Source organism: Tetrapisispora phaffii, chromosome 3 (assembly GCF_000236905.1).
Source record: "Tetrapisispora phaffii CBS 4417 chromosome 3, complete genome".
NCBI classification, from domain to species: domain Eukaryota; kingdom Fungi; phylum Ascomycota; class Saccharomycetes; order Saccharomycetales; family Saccharomycetaceae; genus Tetrapisispora; species Tetrapisispora phaffii.
Genome location: NC_016522.1, coordinates 299992 through 319527, shown reverse-complemented (window position 1 = coordinate 319527; position 19536 = coordinate 299992). Strand labels below are relative to the sequence as shown.

General features: G+C 31.9%; 10 protein-coding genes across 10 annotated transcripts; 2 read left to right on the top strand and 8 right to left on the bottom strand.

Annotated features, from left to right (window-relative positions):
• Positions 1-512: 512 nt before the first annotated feature.
• Positions 513-887, top strand: CDC26 (anaphase promoting complex subunit CDC26; the record flags this gene model as incomplete). The annotated part of the gene is made up of 1 exon (XM_003684683.1): positions 513-887. One exon carries the CDS (start codon positions 513-515, stop codon positions 885-887), a length of 375 nt encoding a protein of 124 aa, XP_003684731.1.
• A 98-nt stretch (positions 888-985) lies between these two features.
• EMC5 (Emc5p) lies at positions 986-1399 on the bottom strand (the record flags this gene model as incomplete). Its single annotated transcript, XM_003684682.1, has 1 exon — positions 986-1399. One exon carries the CDS (start codon positions 1397-1399, stop codon positions 986-988), a length of 414 nt encoding a protein of 137 aa, XP_003684730.1.
• Positions 1400-1797: 398 nt separating this feature from the next.
• IRR1 (cohesin subunit IRR1) lies at positions 1798-5169 on the bottom strand (the record flags this gene model as incomplete). Its single annotated transcript, XM_003684681.1, has 1 exon — positions 1798-5169. One exon carries the CDS (start codon positions 5167-5169, stop codon positions 1798-1800), a length of 3372 nt encoding a protein of 1123 aa, XP_003684729.1.
• Positions 5170-5802: 633 nt separating this feature from the next.
• ATG45 (Atg45p) lies at positions 5803-6492 on the bottom strand (the record flags this gene model as incomplete). Its single annotated transcript, XM_003684680.1, has 1 exon — positions 5803-6492. The coding sequence occupies one exon, from the start codon at positions 6490-6492 to the stop codon at positions 5803-5805; it is 690 nt and encodes a 229-aa protein (XP_003684728.1).
• A 438-nt stretch (positions 6493-6930) lies between these two features.
• YKE4 (Zn(2+) transporter YKE4) lies at positions 6931-8166 on the bottom strand (the record flags this gene model as incomplete). The annotated part of the gene is made up of 1 exon (XM_003684679.1): positions 6931-8166. The coding sequence occupies one exon, from the start codon at positions 8164-8166 to the stop codon at positions 6931-6933; it is 1236 nt and encodes a 411-aa protein (XP_003684727.1).
• A 424-nt stretch (positions 8167-8590) lies between these two features.
• On the bottom strand, positions 8591-10201 carry TPHA0C01360 (uncharacterized protein; the record flags this gene model as incomplete). Its single annotated transcript, XM_003684678.1, has 1 exon — positions 8591-10201. One exon carries the CDS (start codon positions 10199-10201, stop codon positions 8591-8593), a length of 1611 nt encoding a protein of 536 aa, XP_003684726.1.
• Positions 10202-11720: 1519 nt separating this feature from the next.
• On the top strand, positions 11721-13100 carry BCY1 (cAMP-dependent protein kinase regulatory subunit BCY1; the record flags this gene model as incomplete). Its single annotated transcript, XM_003684677.1, has 1 exon — positions 11721-13100. One exon carries the CDS (start codon positions 11721-11723, stop codon positions 13098-13100), a length of 1380 nt encoding a protein of 459 aa, XP_003684725.1.
• Positions 13101-13417: 317 nt separating this feature from the next.
• On the bottom strand, positions 13418-13864 carry ERG28 (Erg28p; the record flags this gene model as incomplete). The annotated part of the gene is made up of 1 exon (XM_003684676.1): positions 13418-13864. The coding sequence occupies one exon, from the start codon at positions 13862-13864 to the stop codon at positions 13418-13420; it is 447 nt and encodes a 148-aa protein (XP_003684724.1).
• A 450-nt stretch (positions 13865-14314) lies between these two features.
• Positions 14315-15561, bottom strand: TPHA0C01330 (uncharacterized protein; the record flags this gene model as incomplete). The annotated part of the gene is made up of 2 exons (XM_003684675.1): positions 14315-15433; positions 15529-15561. 2 exons carry the CDS (start codon positions 15559-15561, stop codon positions 14315-14317), a joined length of 1152 nt encoding a protein of 383 aa, XP_003684723.1.
• Positions 15562-15912: 351 nt separating this feature from the next.
• TPHA0C01320 (bZIP transcription factor) lies at positions 15913-17832 on the bottom strand (the record flags this gene model as incomplete). The annotated part of the gene is made up of 1 exon (XM_003684674.1): positions 15913-17832. One exon carries the CDS (start codon positions 17830-17832, stop codon positions 15913-15915), a length of 1920 nt encoding a protein of 639 aa, XP_003684722.1.
• Between the last annotated feature and the right edge of the window lie 1704 nt (positions 17833-19536).

Genomic DNA, 19536 nt, shown 5'->3' with positions numbered 1-19536 from the left:
GACAATTATTAGGCTATCTTTTTACGAATTGTTTTAATGTTTTGTTCTTTATTATTTGTTGCTGGATAAAGTCGTTAGACCTGCGACCAAATAACAATTCATAAAATTTCTTAATACCAAAGTGATTCTTAAGGTTCATTTTCTAATACAAACAACTCATTATTAAACTATATTTAGGATATATTCACGGTTCGTCTTCTGATCTTGTATTTTGTGCTCTCTTCTGTAATTTACTTATTTCTCACATCTTCTTTTCTGACATAAAAAAAGATTGAAGGCGCCTAATAACAAAATATACTTTAAATCAGACGGTAACGCAAATATATACACATATTGCTGTTTTAACGATTGTTTTTGATTTATAAAAATCTTAACATAGATAGAATTAACTCATTGAAAAATAACAAAGTAAAAAGATTAGAAGCAGTCACACTGTTTAATAAATTCAACTATTGATAATCGCGATTAAAGACACCCTTCTGTCCCATCCCCCTTTTAGATATTATATAGAAATGTTAAGAAAAGCTGCAACAACTTTGCAACTAGAGGAACACGACGTCACTGAGCTGATAGCAGAACTGGAAGAAGAAAAATTACAAGTGCAATTACAATCGCAAAGGAAGAACTTGCTACGAACTTCAACAGAAAATAATTATAATGGTTTAGCCGACTCATCTATTAACTCGATTAATCAAGAAGTACAAACTTCACAACTAAGGAATGGGGAAATGTCAAATCAAACTGCATCTTTATTCCAGACAAGTCCTATAGATAACACAAAACATTACCCTTCTATACCTGAAAGATCAGTAGATACTAAAAATTCAAATAATAATCAAAATCATAATAACGAATATAATCCATTCTATAATCAACGAAATGAGTAAATTTACATTGTATCATAATATATTAAATTACATAATTAATAAATAACTTAAGGTATAGATATATTTTCAACCTTACTTTGATTTTGTTTTCGTTCTAGTTATTTAGCTGTATTTTCATTCATCCAATCTCTACATTCTTTTCTCTTTTGGTGTACGTCAGTCAAGTTGGATGTATATATGATTTGACCCTCTAGATTTGACCCTGTTAAATTCTCAACATTAGTGGCCTTTCTATAACGTATATCAGATAAATATTCACCTGTAATCACTGTTGGTCTTGTTAATTCAATTGGTTGGAATTGAAGCTTTTCAAATGATAAAAATATCCCTATAACAAATATTATCAATCCCATGAATACTTCCAATTTAATATCTAACGGTAAGCCTGCTTCATTTAGATATTTATGAAGTTGTTGTGTTTTCAGTAGTTGTTGAAATTCGGAGCTAGAAAATCCAGCATGGAAAAGTTGTAGTAAAGAAACAACGATTAAACCTTTTGATAAACTTCCCATATTACCAGGAAAAGTATACTGTGCTGAAGATTGGAAACGTTAAGGTACGCTCTGTGGTGATTTTAAAGTAGCTGGCCTTTTATTAAAAAGTTTGTAACTTATATTTAGATATATACATCTTTCTCTAGTTAATTTTATCAAGCACCGAAATTGAAACTCTAGGCGAACAAAATAGCTGGTAATTAATAACTATAAAATATAAGAGTATAATAACATTTATATATTCTTGTAAATAACAATTGGAACCTAGTATTTTTATAAACTAAAGAAATGTGTATTAACATTAATAATTATATAGCAATTAAATTTATTTTAATGAAAGTTAATACTCAATTGGTGTAGAGAAATCCAATAAAACCTCGTTTTCATGATAAATTGCAGAATTGACCTGATTAACGTTATATTTCAGAAGTTTCAATATGATCATTATCCATCATGGAGATATCATCGACATCATCTGCAATATCATCATCATTAGTATTCGTTACAATAGCATTTGCGACTTCTTCTTCTTGAGTTGGATTTTCGATTGGATCAAATTCATCTCCCGCAGATGAAGAAGATACTAGAGTTGCCTTTGTTTGATGAGTTGCATTTTCCTCATGAATAATATCATTTTGTTGGTCTCTTTCAAATATAGAATTATCAACGATCTTTTCATATAGAGAGCCGAATTTTTCTTTATTTATTTGCAACCTTTCTTCAACTTGATTCGAAATCAATTTCAATTTTATTAAACCCTTTAATTTAATTGTGAATAGTAAAAATTCACTTTCAGGAAGTGAAATAACATTTTCTAGTGAAACTTCATTTATATTGATATCTTCTCCAGCCAACCTATCAATATATATATCGAGGGATTTAGCTGTAATACTTTCCAAAAATATATACACATCAGTAAAGCATTTACTTGCACCTTCTTGTAAGAAATATGGAAAATTATCTTCAAAGGCTTCTTTCCAAAGTTTCAAATTGTCTGGTAAACTATATTCAAAAACTTTTAAAGTTGAAACAATATCTGCCAAGGCATTACAAATATTCCAGTGCAATAAGAATTTCTTCACAGATTCTTCAATTTCACCACTTCTAGTATGTCCAGATGATACTAAAATAGTATTTAATCTTTCTATTATCGATGCGATCATCATGATTTTATCTTTTGGTACACCAACTGTATTATGGGAAGTAGATAATGAATTCTTAATGGTATCTGTCCAAGTTTGTAAATTCCAAGTAACAAATTGGGTTAAAAACTTGAAATTGATAACGGAAATGGTTTCTTGATTCAAATATTCAAATATAATTGGGAGCCTTGATATGAAATTTTCCATAAATAATTTTAAGAAGTCAGAATCAAGTTCAATAGAATAGCTTCTCCCTAGAAGAACTAACTTATTTAAATATGTTTCATACAAAATGGTTGTTAATTCATTAAAATCAGAATCATAATCTGATGGATCAAGTTTATCTGTTAGAAATTTTTGCAAATGCAGCATTAGGCTTGAGACTTCATTTATCAAAATATCATTTAAATTTGTTATATCCATTTCCTTCACGAGTTCAAATGTTTTAGCAAACCACTTGGTCACTAAATCATCGTGTTTCAAAGAGATATCCATCTCATTAAAAGTTCTCATTACCTTAGATAGAATATTTGACATATTCTTCTCACATCCACTATGTATCCATTCTTCAAATTTGAATAAATTAAATATAGATAGCAAAGGAATCAGAATATCTGCAATATGTATTGGTAATTGAGATAACAAAGTTTCAAAAAAAGGTAATACTTCTTCTGCAACTCTAAATTTTGCTTGGCCCTGTTGTACAGAAACACCATGGCATAATCCGTTTAACGTTGTTGAATATAAAACAATTGACTTGGTATCAACCGGTAAAATAAATTCCTTTTTTATTATGGTATCCTCTTCTTCATCTTCAATATTCAAGAAATCATAAGAAATGTCATCTTTATATGTCAGTAATTTACAGATATCTTCAATTAATGTACCAAAATATGGGTGCAGAAATTCAGCAGCTTGGAATAACTTTTTCAATTTTAATTTTGAAGAAGGATTCTCATTATTTTGGAAATGGTATGATAGTGATTTATTTAATAATCCAACTAAATTTCCAGCTTTCACTAATGACTCTGAGTTCAGTCCAAAAATTTCATCTTCAAGAACATAATTGCTTGAGAATTCGCTATTCTTTTCTATTAAAACTCTACCAAAAAACTTTGCTACAGCAGCTAAAAATCTGGAACTTTTAGCGTGTGATTGAACTTTAACTTCCTCATCGTAATATATAAGACTAGAAATTTGTAAAATTTCTAAATCCTCTAGATACCCCAACGAACTTACCTCTACAAAGACATTAATTGAATAAAGTCTTACTTCTAAATCAACGTCATGCAATGCAATACTTAGAATTTTTTCCTTAAATCTTTCAAAGAATTGTCTAATAGAAGAATTACTATTTGTTTTATTATTTTGAGATGCTATCAATTGTGGTAAAGTTTTCAACACCTGTTGTCTAACGTAAACCGAAGAATCACTTAATAACCAACCAAAATATTTTAAATATGTAACCTTCAAAAAAAATTCTGGATAATTATTTATCCAGACAGAAAGGTGCAACACGGATTCACCTCTAATATTTTCATCAACATCCTTGAATCTATGCAAAAAACACAATTTAATTATATTATCAATCACCCCTTCAATAACCTGTTGATTAGCCTGTAATTCAGTTACACTCTCTTCTAGTCTTTCAATTGTTTTCTCACTTGGTCTTTTTCTTTTCTTCTCTTGAGTCAACTGCTTTGTCAGTTTAGAAAGATAATTCTTTTCAATCTCTACAATGTATTCTGTCAATGAGTCCTGTAATAAATATAGACAGGATGTAGCGATTTGTCTTAAACATCTTATTTTCGATACACTTAATGATGATAACCAAGTTAATAGATCAATAACAAACTGATTAGGTCCAATTTCAGAATCACTATCTTCAGACTCTGTAAATAGTAATTGCATATCATTTGCTATTTGAATTAATTTAGACATAAATTCAACGAAGTTTTGATACAAGGGCTTATATTTTGATCTTCTTTTATTATTTTTGGATACTAATAAGAATGCTTCATGAATTTTTTGCTGTTGAAACATCATTTGTAATTCAGAAATTGTTTCGTTCGCAGTTTCATTATTACTGACATCGTGTTCTTCAACACGAACTACAGCACCACAACAACATAAAAGAAAATTTATAAATTCTGCGATAAATGTAGCTCTGTTCTCTATGTAACCATCCAAATAGTTTCTTATAATCTCTTCGATTGATACATTTTCATCATTAGCCAAAATATCAAATAATTCGGTTGGTTCAAAATCTTTAATAACTTCTAAATACTCCTCTTGTTCCTTTCTTGTCCCTGTATTAGAAGGAGGTTTATTGACAGTTAAGTTTGTTTCTGCTTGTTTTTTAGCTTTCTTGACAGGTCTAATGTTTGAACGAGAAGTTTTAGTCCTTACAGGTGCCTTTCTTTTCTTACTTTTTTTAGCAGTTGATGGATCTTCATAATCATCATCATCATTGTTATCTACATCTGAGCTAGATTCTTCATCAGATAGATCTGTCATCACTGTTCTATCATCCTGTTGAACTGTACTTAAAACACCCGATTCATTTGAAGAATCATCGTCACTCCCTAAATCAGTTATGGTACTTGGCTTAGATCTGGTCCTTGTAGATCTACGTAAGGTCGACATTGTTTATAGTGACTTTAATTGGTTTTAGAAGGAGTATACACAGGAATATCTTAATGAAAAAACAATTTTAATCTCACTACGTTTTTCATTGAACTAAGTGTGAATACAATTCATCAAATGTAGATATTTGGTTTTTAAATATAAATGTTTACACTGTGATTATTATTCTTATCATTCTTATTATTTTATGTTCTTACGCGTAAAGATCACCACTTTTTTCTGAAGCGGCCCTTCAATGATAAAGAATGCGTGATGAGATTGACGCGTGTCGACGTCTCTAATTAAATTATTAACATGACAGTAAATAATTTAATGATTTATAAAATATTCATTATACTTTATTATTTATGTATTATTTTTTATGTTGGTAAATATTAACTAATACTAATTCTGTTTATAAACATCTATAGGAATTACTGAAGCAGGAAATTGTTTTGTTGTAGATAATAACGCCAATAAACGCATTACTTGACTTACACTTTTTTATCAAAATTGTTCATTGTAGTTTATCGTAACGTTTATTGTATTACACAACCTTTCCCCTACATTTTATCATTAATATTACGGTATTCACTTGTTTTTTTATTAGCCATCCTGTTTCAATAGCAAATCATCTCCCGGACTGTTACCTGCTCATTTAAATAATGTTCTTACTCGTTTGGTTATCATATCAAAGTTAAATTTATTTTCGGTATTAAAATATAACGTCTCATAGTTATTTGGAAAGACGTTTATATTTGAAGGTGGAATGTTATTGTCCAAAACTAAAGTACTGTCAATATTTTCTTCATCATATTCTTGAAAATCCAAATTTATATCCTCGATACTACTCAATTCACTAGTTGAAGAAATATTGATATATGCATCCGAGTTCTCAGACGTTTCTAATCCGTTGCTAATATTTTTATTATAATTAGCTGAATTGGTGATTGCCATATAGTCTGTTACTTCATTAAATCGAATGGAGTCGTTTAGTCTTGTACGCGTCAACTTACCATTTTTATCTAGGTTTTTACAGTCACCACATTGTATTATATTATTTGTGTGACCCTCGAAATCATGAGTAATATTAAAGAACTCAAATGTTGTCCAAATATATCCGTTTATTTGAAATTTAAAGATGGTATCTTTTTTTGATTCAGCAACAGGAATGCGAACTCTGTAATAACCTTTGTCGTCTAGCCTTAGATGATAATCCTTCGCTGTCCAGTTGTCAAAATCACCGGTAATTATTATGTCTTCTATAGTAAAGTTAATTTCCTTTTCGATCAGTGGATGAGGGATAGCAAATTCAATAAACTTCGAATCCACAATGGTGATCATCTGTAACTATTACTTTAATACTTTCCTTCCTTAAATTATTTATCAGTTATCAAAAAGTTAATGCAACGGTTCAATGAATAGTTTTGTGTATTGTTAATTTTATAGTAGTTTTATTATGTTTATACAAATATAAAAAATAAATAGTTTTACTTATATTTTATATCTCCCAGATTTATATGTGCATTTGATCTCAACGGTCAATTTTTAGAATACGTTAAGCGCCATTGAAAGCTAAGAATACAAAGGCATTTATCATATAAAGTGAGATTAATGTGACAAAGACTCGTTGCATAAACATACAAACTTCCTTTAAAACCCAATTTTAAATTTTTTTATACTATTCAATTGAATTTAAATATATTATTCTATAATGTCTATTGAAATGGTTTTATAAACGAATCTACTTAACGGTATTCTGTTACCAGATAAAAATAACAATTATGAAATTTGTGACATCAAGTAGAATCCCACAGATATACAAGCTAATTGAAGGAAAAACATTTTCAATTCTTGGAATTGAGTCTCCCTTGAAATAACTACTAAACTTGGAATCGTACCAACAGTAGCAATGTATAAGAACCAACCTGTAGTAATTGGCATCATGTCATCAAAAATGGTATTATTATCATTATGCAAAGCGTTGTCAGGTCCTGAAGAGTTTGACTTCGATAATTCATTTATTGCACATCCAATCACAGCTCCTGTAATTGCTCCGATGGAAGTAAATATCTGCGATTTAATTGCCTGAACAAATGTTAGTCCATTAGACATCAGAATTGCAAAATCACCTAATTCATGTGGGAATTCATGGAATAAAACTGCAATCGTAGTAACAACACCAGTGTGTTTTGAACTATAGAATGCTGATGATAGTGCGATACCATCTGTAATATTATGAACAAATCCTGAGAACACATTTAAAAATACAGTGACATTATTTTTCTTGGAATTGATTTTTGTATCATTCTTTTCAACAATTTGATCATCAGTTGTTCGTTTCTTTTGTGATACTTTTCTATTAATGATTTTTGAATCATCATTCTCTTTTAAACCGGTCGAAGTTGCAGAAGATTGTGTATTGATTAATTCAGGTTCCAATGAGGATGATGAATGAGAATGGGAATGGGAGTCATTTTTGCTTTCTTCTGGGTTATTTGGATCAAAAGTTATTATTCTTATAATTTTATCAAGGAAAAAGAACATCATAAATCCTACAAATATAGCCAGCATACTCGATTGCATTTTTGTTTCATCATTAGTTTCGCTCAAAGTTTCTGGAATCAAATGTAAAAATAGGTCACCAAACAGAGTACCAACCGCAAATGAAGATGATATATGAAGAAGTAAGCTATCTTCTTTCATATTTCTGAATGTTGGAATTACTCCCAAAATAATAAATGGCGCAATTTGTAGAAAGAATGTGGCAAGCAAAGCATTACAGCGTGTACTATATCTAAATATATATTCTTCAATGTGTTTCACGATATTTACACCAAATAAACCTAAACCATTAAAAGTTCCTTGAATATGATCATGAGAATGTACATGTTTATGATTTATTTCTTTTAAAAGAGTGATATTAGTAGAACCATTAACATTCTCAACGTTTGAGTCAGAATGTGCAACTGTAAAGCCAATTGTAGCTATAGCAGCCAATAATTTGCACAACGACATTCTAAATAGTTAATACGTACAGGGCTGTATTATTTTTTCTATATCAGTAGATTAGGTTAAATATAAATTGAACATCTTATGTAAGTATATTCAATGAACCATTCAAAATGAAGTTTTTGTCTTATAAATGTTTTCAAAGCTCATCGTAAAATAAATAAATATACGAAGAAATTTTCGTAAGCGAAAAAAAGAGTATTTGTACTAATGAGGTAAGAAACATATATTCTTGGTTACATATGTCGGTTATATAAACTAATATATGCTGAGCTACGTGTATGTCACACGAATGCTTACACTGATTATTAATTGTATCACTGTTGAGTTTATTAGTCTAAGAATTAAACTTATTAGAGAATACACGAATGAATAATCTGGCACTCATGTCTATTTTGTACCTTAAATTAAGATTATAAATATTTATTAATTATAATGATACAACTGCATACTTTTTTATATCTGAATGTGATATTGATTCGATTTCCGTGGCTTTCAGCTTTTCTAGCTTTTGTTTATTTTCATTTATTTCATTTTGTTTATTTAACAATTTAATTTGAATGCCATTGGAACTGGAACTAGTCAATATTATTTTTTTCTCTACATTGGAATTTGACAATTCTTTATTAATTGATAGTATTTGTTTCGATAACATCATTCTATCGTTTGTTAGATTTTCATGTTCTTTTGTATATGAATCTAATGACATTTTCAATTTTCTTTCTAATTCGTATAATTTTTTGAATTCTGTATCTATTTTAGATAACGCTGTATTTTTCAATTCTTCAATCACAGGTTGTGATTCTTTAATCAATTCGTTTGTCTTTTCGTCGTCCCTAGCTGATTTTTCATCTATGTTCTTCTCAAGAGATAATTTCAGTGAATTAATTGTCTTTGTAATTAATCTTAGTTTTTCATCATCTAAAGGAGTTTTTTTTGTATCTAATTTTTCATTTTGTGCTATTTGTTTTGCTTTCATTCTTCTAACAAATTCTTTTAAATCTTTATCATCTATTGGTAAGCTTATATACTTCTCGATACATTGTTCAATTGTTTTATTATTTGCAATGTGTTTAATTATCTTGTCCCAATCGTTTTCATACATCTCTAAACCTTCCAATAGAAGAACCACCTCTTGATCAGACCAATTCGTATCAGGCTGTGCGTTGATATCTAGTTTCACATAATCTTCTTTATTGAAGTTATCTGTGAAATGATTTATTTCATAACAGTTCACGCAAAGGTTTGCTTCTCTTAAACGTAAGTTATGGTAATAAACGTCGATAGAGTCATTGCTGCAAACATGACAAATGAATGTTCTATGTATTTGAGTGGAAGATTTATCTGCCGACTTGAATGAATTGAAATCTTGTAATTCATCATAAATGTTTTTCCTAATTGCTAGATTATTGTTTGTCAATGAGTCCAGATATTCTATGTCATCTCTTGTTCTTTTCTTCGAAACTTCCGATGCCATAGGAACGTGAGGTTTCAATCCATCTGGTGTATCCAATAGAACTTTGAAATGACCTGTAAAGCTTGGTCCCATTATCGACGATTTTGATCTTGGATCTATTCTATAGTTAATGAGCCCCCATTTTTCAACGAATTTAAAAATCTTATAAATTGAAGAAATATCCATTGCAATATTTCTTCTGACTGAAGTCATTGTTAAATATTCAAACGGAGAGAGCCTATATGTGTTAATGATGAAATTTCTAGTGTCTTTATAAGCTTTTTCAGTTTTGAACCTTGAAGTTTCGTTAAAGAATTCAGGTAAGGATTTTTTTTCAATCTCATGAATCTTGTTGATATCAAACCATTTTGCAAAGTCTGGTATCATGACTGGACGAGATTGTTTAATCAAAAAGACTAAGGCTTTATCCTCTAGTTTTTGTGCCTCATTATCATAGTCCATCTTCTTCTCTTCTGTAGAAGCTTGCGATTGAACTGCAGTCGCAGTATCCAAATTGATACTGGTCATATTTTCCACAGAATCAGCTTTTGACATAGGTGTTGTAGCAGACTCTTGTTCAGCCATTGCGCCAGGAGTTTAGTCTATGTATGAGTTTGTTGTATGCGAATGGTGCGTCTGTGATATCTCTTATTCAGACGACTACAAAGAACAATCACTTTATATATACATATATTTATATTTGTTTATTACCTGCAGCAATATTTTGATATTGAAGAACTTTAGAGTGGTGGTATTTTGTTCAGGTCAAGACACCGCGCGTATCCTATAATAGCCATATATGTATATGGCGGACTCCTACTCACTACTACTACTACTAATTGCAGTTATTCTCTTCATGTTTGCCCGCACAATGAGAAAAGAAAAAAACAACAAAATATGCCGTTAAAAATGACTAACATAAAATGAAAAAAACTAGAACAACCACGTGATAGTAATTTAGAACATCGGGTAAATAAAGCATTACCCGGATCATCATTATTAAACAAGAGGGTAACCAACCGCGTATTACCGTCCATGCAATCCGTTTCCGCCCGCCCGGCTCCACTTTCTCGTGAATGCGTTGTGTTCCCTCGCGGGCGTCCTTCAGGCTGCTGACAAGCATTTGTCACTCACTCCACGCCCCCGCTCTTCTCTCCCCTCTGACAAGTGGACACACTGGGCGCCCCCGGAACAATCTGAATAGCACAACACAGCGCCTTAGCATCTTTTTGTGCTTCTGCGGCTGCTCTTCCTGCTGGCGGCCCGACGGTGACACGGCGATGGCGGAGAGCCAGGCGCACCCGTTGTTTCTTCCGGGGAGATGCACACACACTAATTAAAGATTACCCAGAACACACCTGTGCGTTTAAATGTCGGTGAGTGCTGTTCTCCACTGCTGTCTCTGGGTCGTGCCTCAACGCAGAGACTGCTGCGGCGTGGTGTAGTGGGGCCACAACAATGCACACCTTTCAGAGGGGGAAGGGGCCCACACGCTCGCCTTAGCTTTCTCTGCTTACGCCCTCCAGCCAAGAGGATGCCGCGGACAAGCCCGTGCCGTTTTTCGCCTTTCCAAATAACGGCACCGTTTTTTTTAATTACCGCATCCAGACACCCCGTCGCCCACGACCGGCCCCTCCAACACATGACGATGCCTTTCCTAAATCACGGGTTCAGCGTCCTCTCTTTCTCCCATCGCTGGCTCCGCTCCCCCCGTTGATGCGACCGCTCTTTTGTTGTGAACTCTCTCAAAATTACTAATTGTCACACACACACACACTTGCAAGGACGCAATTATGGGTTTTTGTCTTCTGCATATGTGGAACAATTTAATTCTTTATTTTATCGCATACGTACAATATTACATTTTTATATATATATATATGAGTGTATTAAGGATATTTTCTAAACGCTTATATTTATATGCACATACATGTATAGAATCATCGGTTTATAATCGCATTCACGCTTTCGTTACAATCAATTAGATCTTTTCTTCCGAATACGAGAGCACACTTCCATACCCACTATACTCTCCCTCTCTACACGAGCACCCCTTCCCGCCCCTCCTCCATCTCTCCATCTACCAATATTTTAGTTTTAAGTAATGCCATTCTCAAAAGAACAGGAACATTTCTTGAATGAATTCAAGGAATTCATTCTATCGAACAACCCAAAAGGCGACTTGCTACAATTCGGTTTCAACTATTTCAATGAAAAATTAGCCAACGAAAGAAAACTCTTCTTACGAAACACTTATGACGAGGAACACGACGAGACAAGAAACTCCATATTCAAGTCCCCTTTCGCCGCTTCTCAAAGCAGATCAACAAGTGTAATAAGCAACCAGAGAAACTCAATAGTGAATAGATCAACTGTCGTAGGCACTGCATCCACTAAGGGCCAAAGACAAGGCGGCGACGCTGATTCAGAGAGTGATAATCCTTTCAAATCGGATTTCAGCGTATGTCAGAGCAATGACATCAAAAAATCAGATTCTCCGTTGGATCCTTCCACAAAGAGAAACAGCATCCAGCAACCTCATCCCAGCAGCATCCAGCAACCACATCACAGCAACAACAACCAGCAAGATATTAACAATAGCATACACATATCCTCCGAAATTCCAAGAAATTTTAATGCATTAAGGCGTACTTCTGTAAGTGCTGAATCATTCGAACCTCGTTCTTTTGAGCAGGATTGGAAACCAGAACATTATTCGGAAAAATCTCCAGAACAGATGAGAAGACTAGAAAACTCAATTGGAAAGAACTTCCTGTTCAATTCTCTGGACTTCGACTCAAAAAAGTTGGTTATCAACTCATTGGAGGAGAAGAAAGTACCAAACGGTAGTGAAATTATTAAACAAGGTGATGATGGTGATTATTTCTATGTTGTTGAAGAAGGTAACGTCGATTTCTTCGTCAATGATGAAAAAGTAGGTTCTTCTTCTGTCGGCTCAAATTTCGGTGAACTGGCTCTAATGTACAATAGCCCAAGAGCCGCTACTGTGATCGCTACTTCAGACTGTATTTTATGGGCCTTGGATAGATTGACTTTCAGAAAAATCTTACTAGGACATTCGTTCAAGAAGAGAATAATGTATGAAGATTTCTTAAAGAGTGTCCCAATCTTAAGTTCTTTAACAGATTACAACCGTGCAAAAATTGCTGATGCATTAGAAATCGAAACCTACTCTAATGGTCAAGTTATAATTAGAGAAGGTGATACTGGTGAAAATTTTTACTTTATAGAAAATGGTACCGCTTCTGTCACAAAGGAAAAAGAAGGTGTAGTGGCTCAATTGAAAAGTCACGATTACTTTGGCGAAGTTGCTTTAATTAATGATCTACCAAGACAAGCTACCGTCACTGCAACTTCAGATTTGAAATTAGCTACGTTAAGTAAGAGTGCGTTCCAAAGATTATTGGGTCCTGTGGTTGATGTTTTAAAGTTAAACGATCCAACTCGTACTCATCAACATTAAGTTACACAAGATGCACTATTATATTTCCCATATATTTAGTCTTTAATTTTTAGCTGCTTGTAAAAAGCATCATCATATGTTTTCATCATTATATATCTATTTATCTTGTAATAAGGATATTTGCACACTAAAGAGAAAACTTTCTATTCATTAATTGAATAAAGTATGACATATGTTAGAAAAACATTAATTACATTAGCTTAAATGGTTTTCGTTCTATCTCATAAAAATTTCATAAAAAATACATATATGTCTATATATTTATAGTTCTCTATTTCTATATTTATAAGGGCTAATAGAACATTCAGCTGGGATATTTACCATGGTAAACCTGTGTAGTACTCCTTTTGATTATACATCCATGTTAAAGAGGTAGTAGCAACGACCAATGGACCTAATAGACCCTTACCGAACTTGCAAGTACCGAAAATCAACCATTCTGAACCGAAATGAGTAATGGCAATAAGGTAAGAAATAAAAGTCAACTGGAAGATGTGTTCTTCATTAATGAAAAAAGCACCATAGAATCTGATGACACAGGAAACGAAGGTCCATGTACCAAATGTTCTGGCACTTAATTCAGTGGTTTGTGTTGGTTGTCTTTCATAAACTCTACGAGTTAATTCTAAGCCAGAAATGTAAGTTTGAATTGAGTTGAAAACAGAAACAACAGAAATGAACAATAGCCATTTTGGTAAATAACCTGGTGGTAGTTGGGCTAAACGAGCGGTAGTAAAATCAATAACGTCCTTGACTGATAGCATCTTAAATTGTTTGGGTAATTCGTTTACTTAGGTTTAAATAATCAAGTTATTATAAACTTCAGACTGAAAAAAGTAAGCAGCTTATCTTAAGTAATTATTAACGGTTTTTTAATTATATTAACCTTAGGCAAAATAAAAATACCTTTATATATATAATGCTCTCTCAATCAATATATATGATTACAATTAACAAAAGAGAACCCGAGATTTTCTCTACCTAGAATGTTAACATTGTAATATTTACGCAGTATTTCCTTACTGCTTTGATCTCTACCTGCAAATCGACATTGCATGTTTTAAACTCTTTTAATTTCGTATAGTGAATTTTTATATCGGCTTCCGGTTTGAACGAAATTAAATTTAAGGAAAGTAAAGTTGCAACGTAAAAATGTCACTGTATTCAGAACAATTTTTATCTTTATCTGTCACTGTAGCTGGATAATAATCCAACTAGTCTAATACTATGTATTTTTCAGTTCTAATTTTTACTATCATATCTGGATCTTGTGCCATCAGAGCCAATGCCAAAATTTCGTATTTTGTCCTTAATAATTTATTTCGATGTTCCTCTGTCAAATATATATTAATGATTTTCCAATTAAGTCTTGATAGTGATGATACCATTTCACAACATAAATATTTGAGAAATTGAATTTGTTCCTTTACAGTCATTTTTAGGGAGAGAAAAACATTCTCAAATCTACGATAATGTCTTCTTGAAATCACCATATTTCGATTTTTATACATTGTGCAATATGCATACTTAGAAGCTTGTTTGAGGTTTGGTTTTCTTGGCTTAATTTCATTGAATAAACTTAACAATGATGTTAATGTTTCAACAATCTTACGAACATTAGTTACGATCATGTTGATTTGTTCCTCTTGTAGCTTAATTAAAGATTTCTTGCAATTGGTTAACAATAAATTAATGGTTTTTACTATGGTAGATAAATGAAATTTAAAATACAAATTTTTTCCAAAACTGTCATTTAGCTTACCTTGTTTTTTCAGAAAAGTGTAAAGTGTCAGTTTAAGACCTTTTAACTCATCTGTTTTCAAATTTTGAGAAATTTCAAACGATAATAGCTTATAAAAAAGAGTCTCAATGATAAACCTAAAGTTTGTAAAATTCTCAATTTTGGAACAATATGAGATCATCATAAGTTGAACACATTCTAATATCCTCTCAATTTGCTCATATTCATTTGAACTTGATTGCGAATAACATAAACAGCACAGAAACGATTTATAAAGGGGCAATATCCATCTTATAATGTCATTGTGGTTTAAACCTTCACTAAAGGAATTTATTGTTTTAAGTTCATTCGATAACTTCGAATGTGTCTTGTAACTTAAATAATGATGTATTGGCTCTAATTCACAAAACATCGAAGTCTTTTTTAAATATTCTAATGGAGGTAGATCAAGGGAATCTCTCAAACTTTCCCTGGTATCATATTGGTGATAAACGTTATACCCATCAATTAGCAAAGAATTTATTTTCTGTTTCCTAAAGTTTTGAACCTGTTTCCAGAGTTCTGGTCTTCTATTTTTTATTATTGCCAACCCCTATTACCATAAAATCAACACTTGGAAGTTTTGCAATTTAATTGTTAGTAAATGAAACTATAACCATACAAATACAATAAAACAATATGTCATACAATAATCAGATCTTTCTCTTTGTTGAAGTTCATATTGAAATAACTCTTCCTGGTTGTATATTCTAAATATATATATATTATGTTTACCTTCGGCGGCTATCTCCCTTTTATATTTTGAAGATTAAAAATTATCAACATCGGCATTTTGCTTTTCCCGTGATAGATGGAATATATATATACATATTTAGTGAATGGTACCGACATTCTAGTTCATGTCTATCTTGTAGGCTACGTACGCAAAAATTAAGATTAAAACTAATATACATTAAGTACAATTTTATATATACTGACATATTACATTATCTTCAGGTCTTAAATTACTTTTTGTATGCAATTAAGTATATTTTCTCATTCTAAAAAGAGATTAGTCTATCAATCTAACGTTTATTTTTCTATTTTTACCACTATACCTGTTTCATTAACTTCAGCAATACCTGAATCTATCATTAACATCTCTTCAATAATCTTTAAAGATTCTTTATTAGAATCACATTTTCTTAAATGTGCTTCAGAAAATTTTTTGAATTTTGAAACTAATTTCTCATAATATTCTAATTTCCTTTTCATAACACGATTTTCGTTTCGGATTTCATCATAATCTTTTTGTAATTGAAGTTGAGCAAATTTTTTTCTTTGCCTACACTTTGAAGCTGCTATTCTATTCCTTTCCAACAATCTTGTCCTTTTCCAAGACGCTGTACCTGGAGACATACTGTCTAACTGACTAGAGTTCTTTAATTGACCTTGGTGGTAGTTCATATGCATATCATTGTCGTGATTTGACATGTACATTTGTTGTTTCGCGCCCATATTAAGAGAAGGAGGCACCTGCATAGGCATTTGTTGTTGTTGTTGTTGATGATGTTGTTGTTGATTTGATAATGCTAGTTGTTCCATTTGCTGGTGCTGTATTTGGTATTGTTGTGAAAGTGATACTTTCATTTGTTCATCAGGTACTTCGAAATCTTGTTCCCCCCTCTTTATATGTGTGGTGTAGTTCTTATTTGCAAGAACGTTCTGGCCGTCATTAATTGGTTTTTGTAAACCAAGATCATTTCCAGAATAATCTTTTCTATTTTCATTAGTGGAGTTTACTTTAATGTTTTTATAATAAATATCTCTTGGCATGTTATTTTCTTCTGCGGTTGTTAATGGAGAAGTCCCAGAGTCTGATCTTTTAATCGAATTAAACTGTGAGGCGTTGGAGTCAGCTGAACTATGCGAACCATTTGAACCATTAGGAATGTCATTATTATTGGTATTTGTATTGTTATTATTCTCAAAATTATTTCTATTATTTGGAAAATCTTGAAATTGGTGCGGGTATTGTCCCTGTGGTATCATATTAACAGGGTAGTTTTGTTGCAGCAACTGCTGTTGCAACTGCTGTTGCATTTGTTCTTGTAACTGTTGTGGGATTGGCTGATGATCTAATTGGACCTGTTGTCTATTATGCATATCAAACTTATGTGGCATAGGAGGTGGTTGAGAATCATAAAGATTATCCAATGTTTCTAAATCTTCACCCAACTGACTAATTTGACCATTCGAAATGGAAATTCTTCTCCTTCTACCAGGGTCATCATACATCATCGATGACGTCTGAAATATAGGCGGATTAGTCATCGGTAAATGACTGACGTCAACACCAAAAGGTTGAAAAAATGGGGATAATGCTTCCTGTATTGAAAGATCGTTAATAGTATGACGATTAGAATAGACTGAATTATTAAATAGGATTTGTTTATTTGTCATGGCGTTGACGTTAGCGTTGTTAATATTGATATGTTTGTTACTGCTACCGATTTTATTATCATCCATGGCACTCTTTGACTCCGTGTAGTCATCACCATTATTCATCATTAAATGGTCGTCCATTATTTCATTCGTGCTTGGTATATTATTATCAATCTTACTTTTATTAGATGATTTACTTTTTGGCATTCTCAAACGATTTATATCTGAATATGAATTAGTATTAGTATTCGCAGTTGTATTTGTACTATTATTATTTATTGTTGTATTAGTGTTATCTGTTTCTCCACAACTAGGTTCTCTTTTTGATTTTAACTTGTGATTTGCTGTTGTAAATGAGCCCAAATTTTTTCTATTATCGGTATCAATAATATTGTTATTGATATTACCATTAAAATTACCAATATTATTCATTCTATAAAAAAATGAATTATTATCATTATCTTTAAAGTTAGGATTTTTCATTTTTGGATAATTATTAATTAATTGTTCATCATATGCTCTAGTTGAATTTGAGTAACCGATATTCTCTTCTACGGTGGCTTTCATTGTAACCGATATAATTTCCCTTTTTGGAATTACTTTGAATTATTTCTGTTGCTATGATTTTTCAATACTCTCTATCTATGAAAACGCCCTGCCAATGATAATGAGCAAAACAAATTCTAAAAAAAGTAAGAAAAAGTGAAAAATTTAAAATTAAAACTGTTACTGTAACCACTTTAGTTTACGGTAAAAAGGACTAATATGAGTATAAGTTGCGTAATCTTTGTACTTCTCAGTCTCTTATATTTGGGTGTCTTGTATGGTTGCGTGTCCGAGAATTGTTCGTACAGATTCACCAACTATAGTTTTTGTTGTATGTGGAACGTATTCTTCCGAAATGTGTGCGTCTGTGTGTTTTCAATTTCTTTTTTTCTTATTTAAGACCAACTTCTTTGTTCTACTTGTTGTTATGGGCAAAATGTTCTCAAACGTTGACTGTTAAATTCAAGAATTTTGCTTCTGCTTTTTTCTTTTTTTCGTTTGCCTCTCTTTACGTCACGATGAGCTGTATCGATTTACACAATGCTATTATATATATGTTCCTGCTCCACTAGTCGATTTTTAAAAAAATGACACTGTATTTTTACTCAATTTAAGGTAAATCTTTGTTTTAATAGTGTAATGCATGCTTTTCAAGTTCTAATTTAAAAGAAAAATCATAAACCCGTCATAAAGTGTCATATATATATGTATATATACTTATATATATATGTATTATTCATTTTCGTCATCTATCACATACCAATGATATAACTATGATGTAAAGTAACGACCATTCTCTATTCTAATTTCTGATTTTTAGGTTACCATGTAACCGCACCATTTAAGTATATATGTATAACCGGAATTTTGATGTAGCATGCACAAATAATATATCTTAGAATACATATATATTATATGTGTGTGTGCGTGTATTTACGTACTTATGGGTGCCGTTTTATCTCCTCCTCTTGAACAATAGCCGTGAGACTCAACTCTTTGTTGCCCTCTTTTGTGTCTCAGACGGTCCAAACAACACCATGTACATCCATATGCTGCCAATTATAGTGCACCGAATGAAATATGTCTAATTAATAATCCGTCATACATCTATACACTGTTTTCTGAAGAATTTTTTAACACAAGTAATTTACTAGATTTATAGAATACTCCAATCCTGCACTTAAACAAATGATCTCATGCTCCTAAGATGCATGCATCCCTGGTATTTCAACCGTACCCAGTCACTACACCTTTAATTTTAATGGTGCTTACAGCATGACCGAAAGCAATTATTTCACATTAGCTGCATCGTCGTCTTCTCTTAATGTGTATACTTCTATCCTCCCTGTCTTTTCACCACCACTACTGTTTCTCCACTGTTTCAACGCACAGCCTTGATCGAGTCGTGATATTTTTACTTTTACGTTTCCTAAAATGCGGTCTTTGTCCAGTTTTGGCAACCGCCTGAAGAAACACGATAAATCTCAAATCCGAATAAATGAATGTGTCAAAAACATAATGCTTTAGAGGCGCGAGGCTAGTGCAATCTTGTGATATGTGTATTCGGAGATACATACTATTATATATACATATGTTGTTTATTTGTATTCTGTAAATTACTATAGTACGATATAAACACCCCCTATTCTCCTCCTTCACTACACTTCTCAATGTATCATGATATCTTTTATAGTCGTTTTTTATATACTATTACTGTTTAGTTGT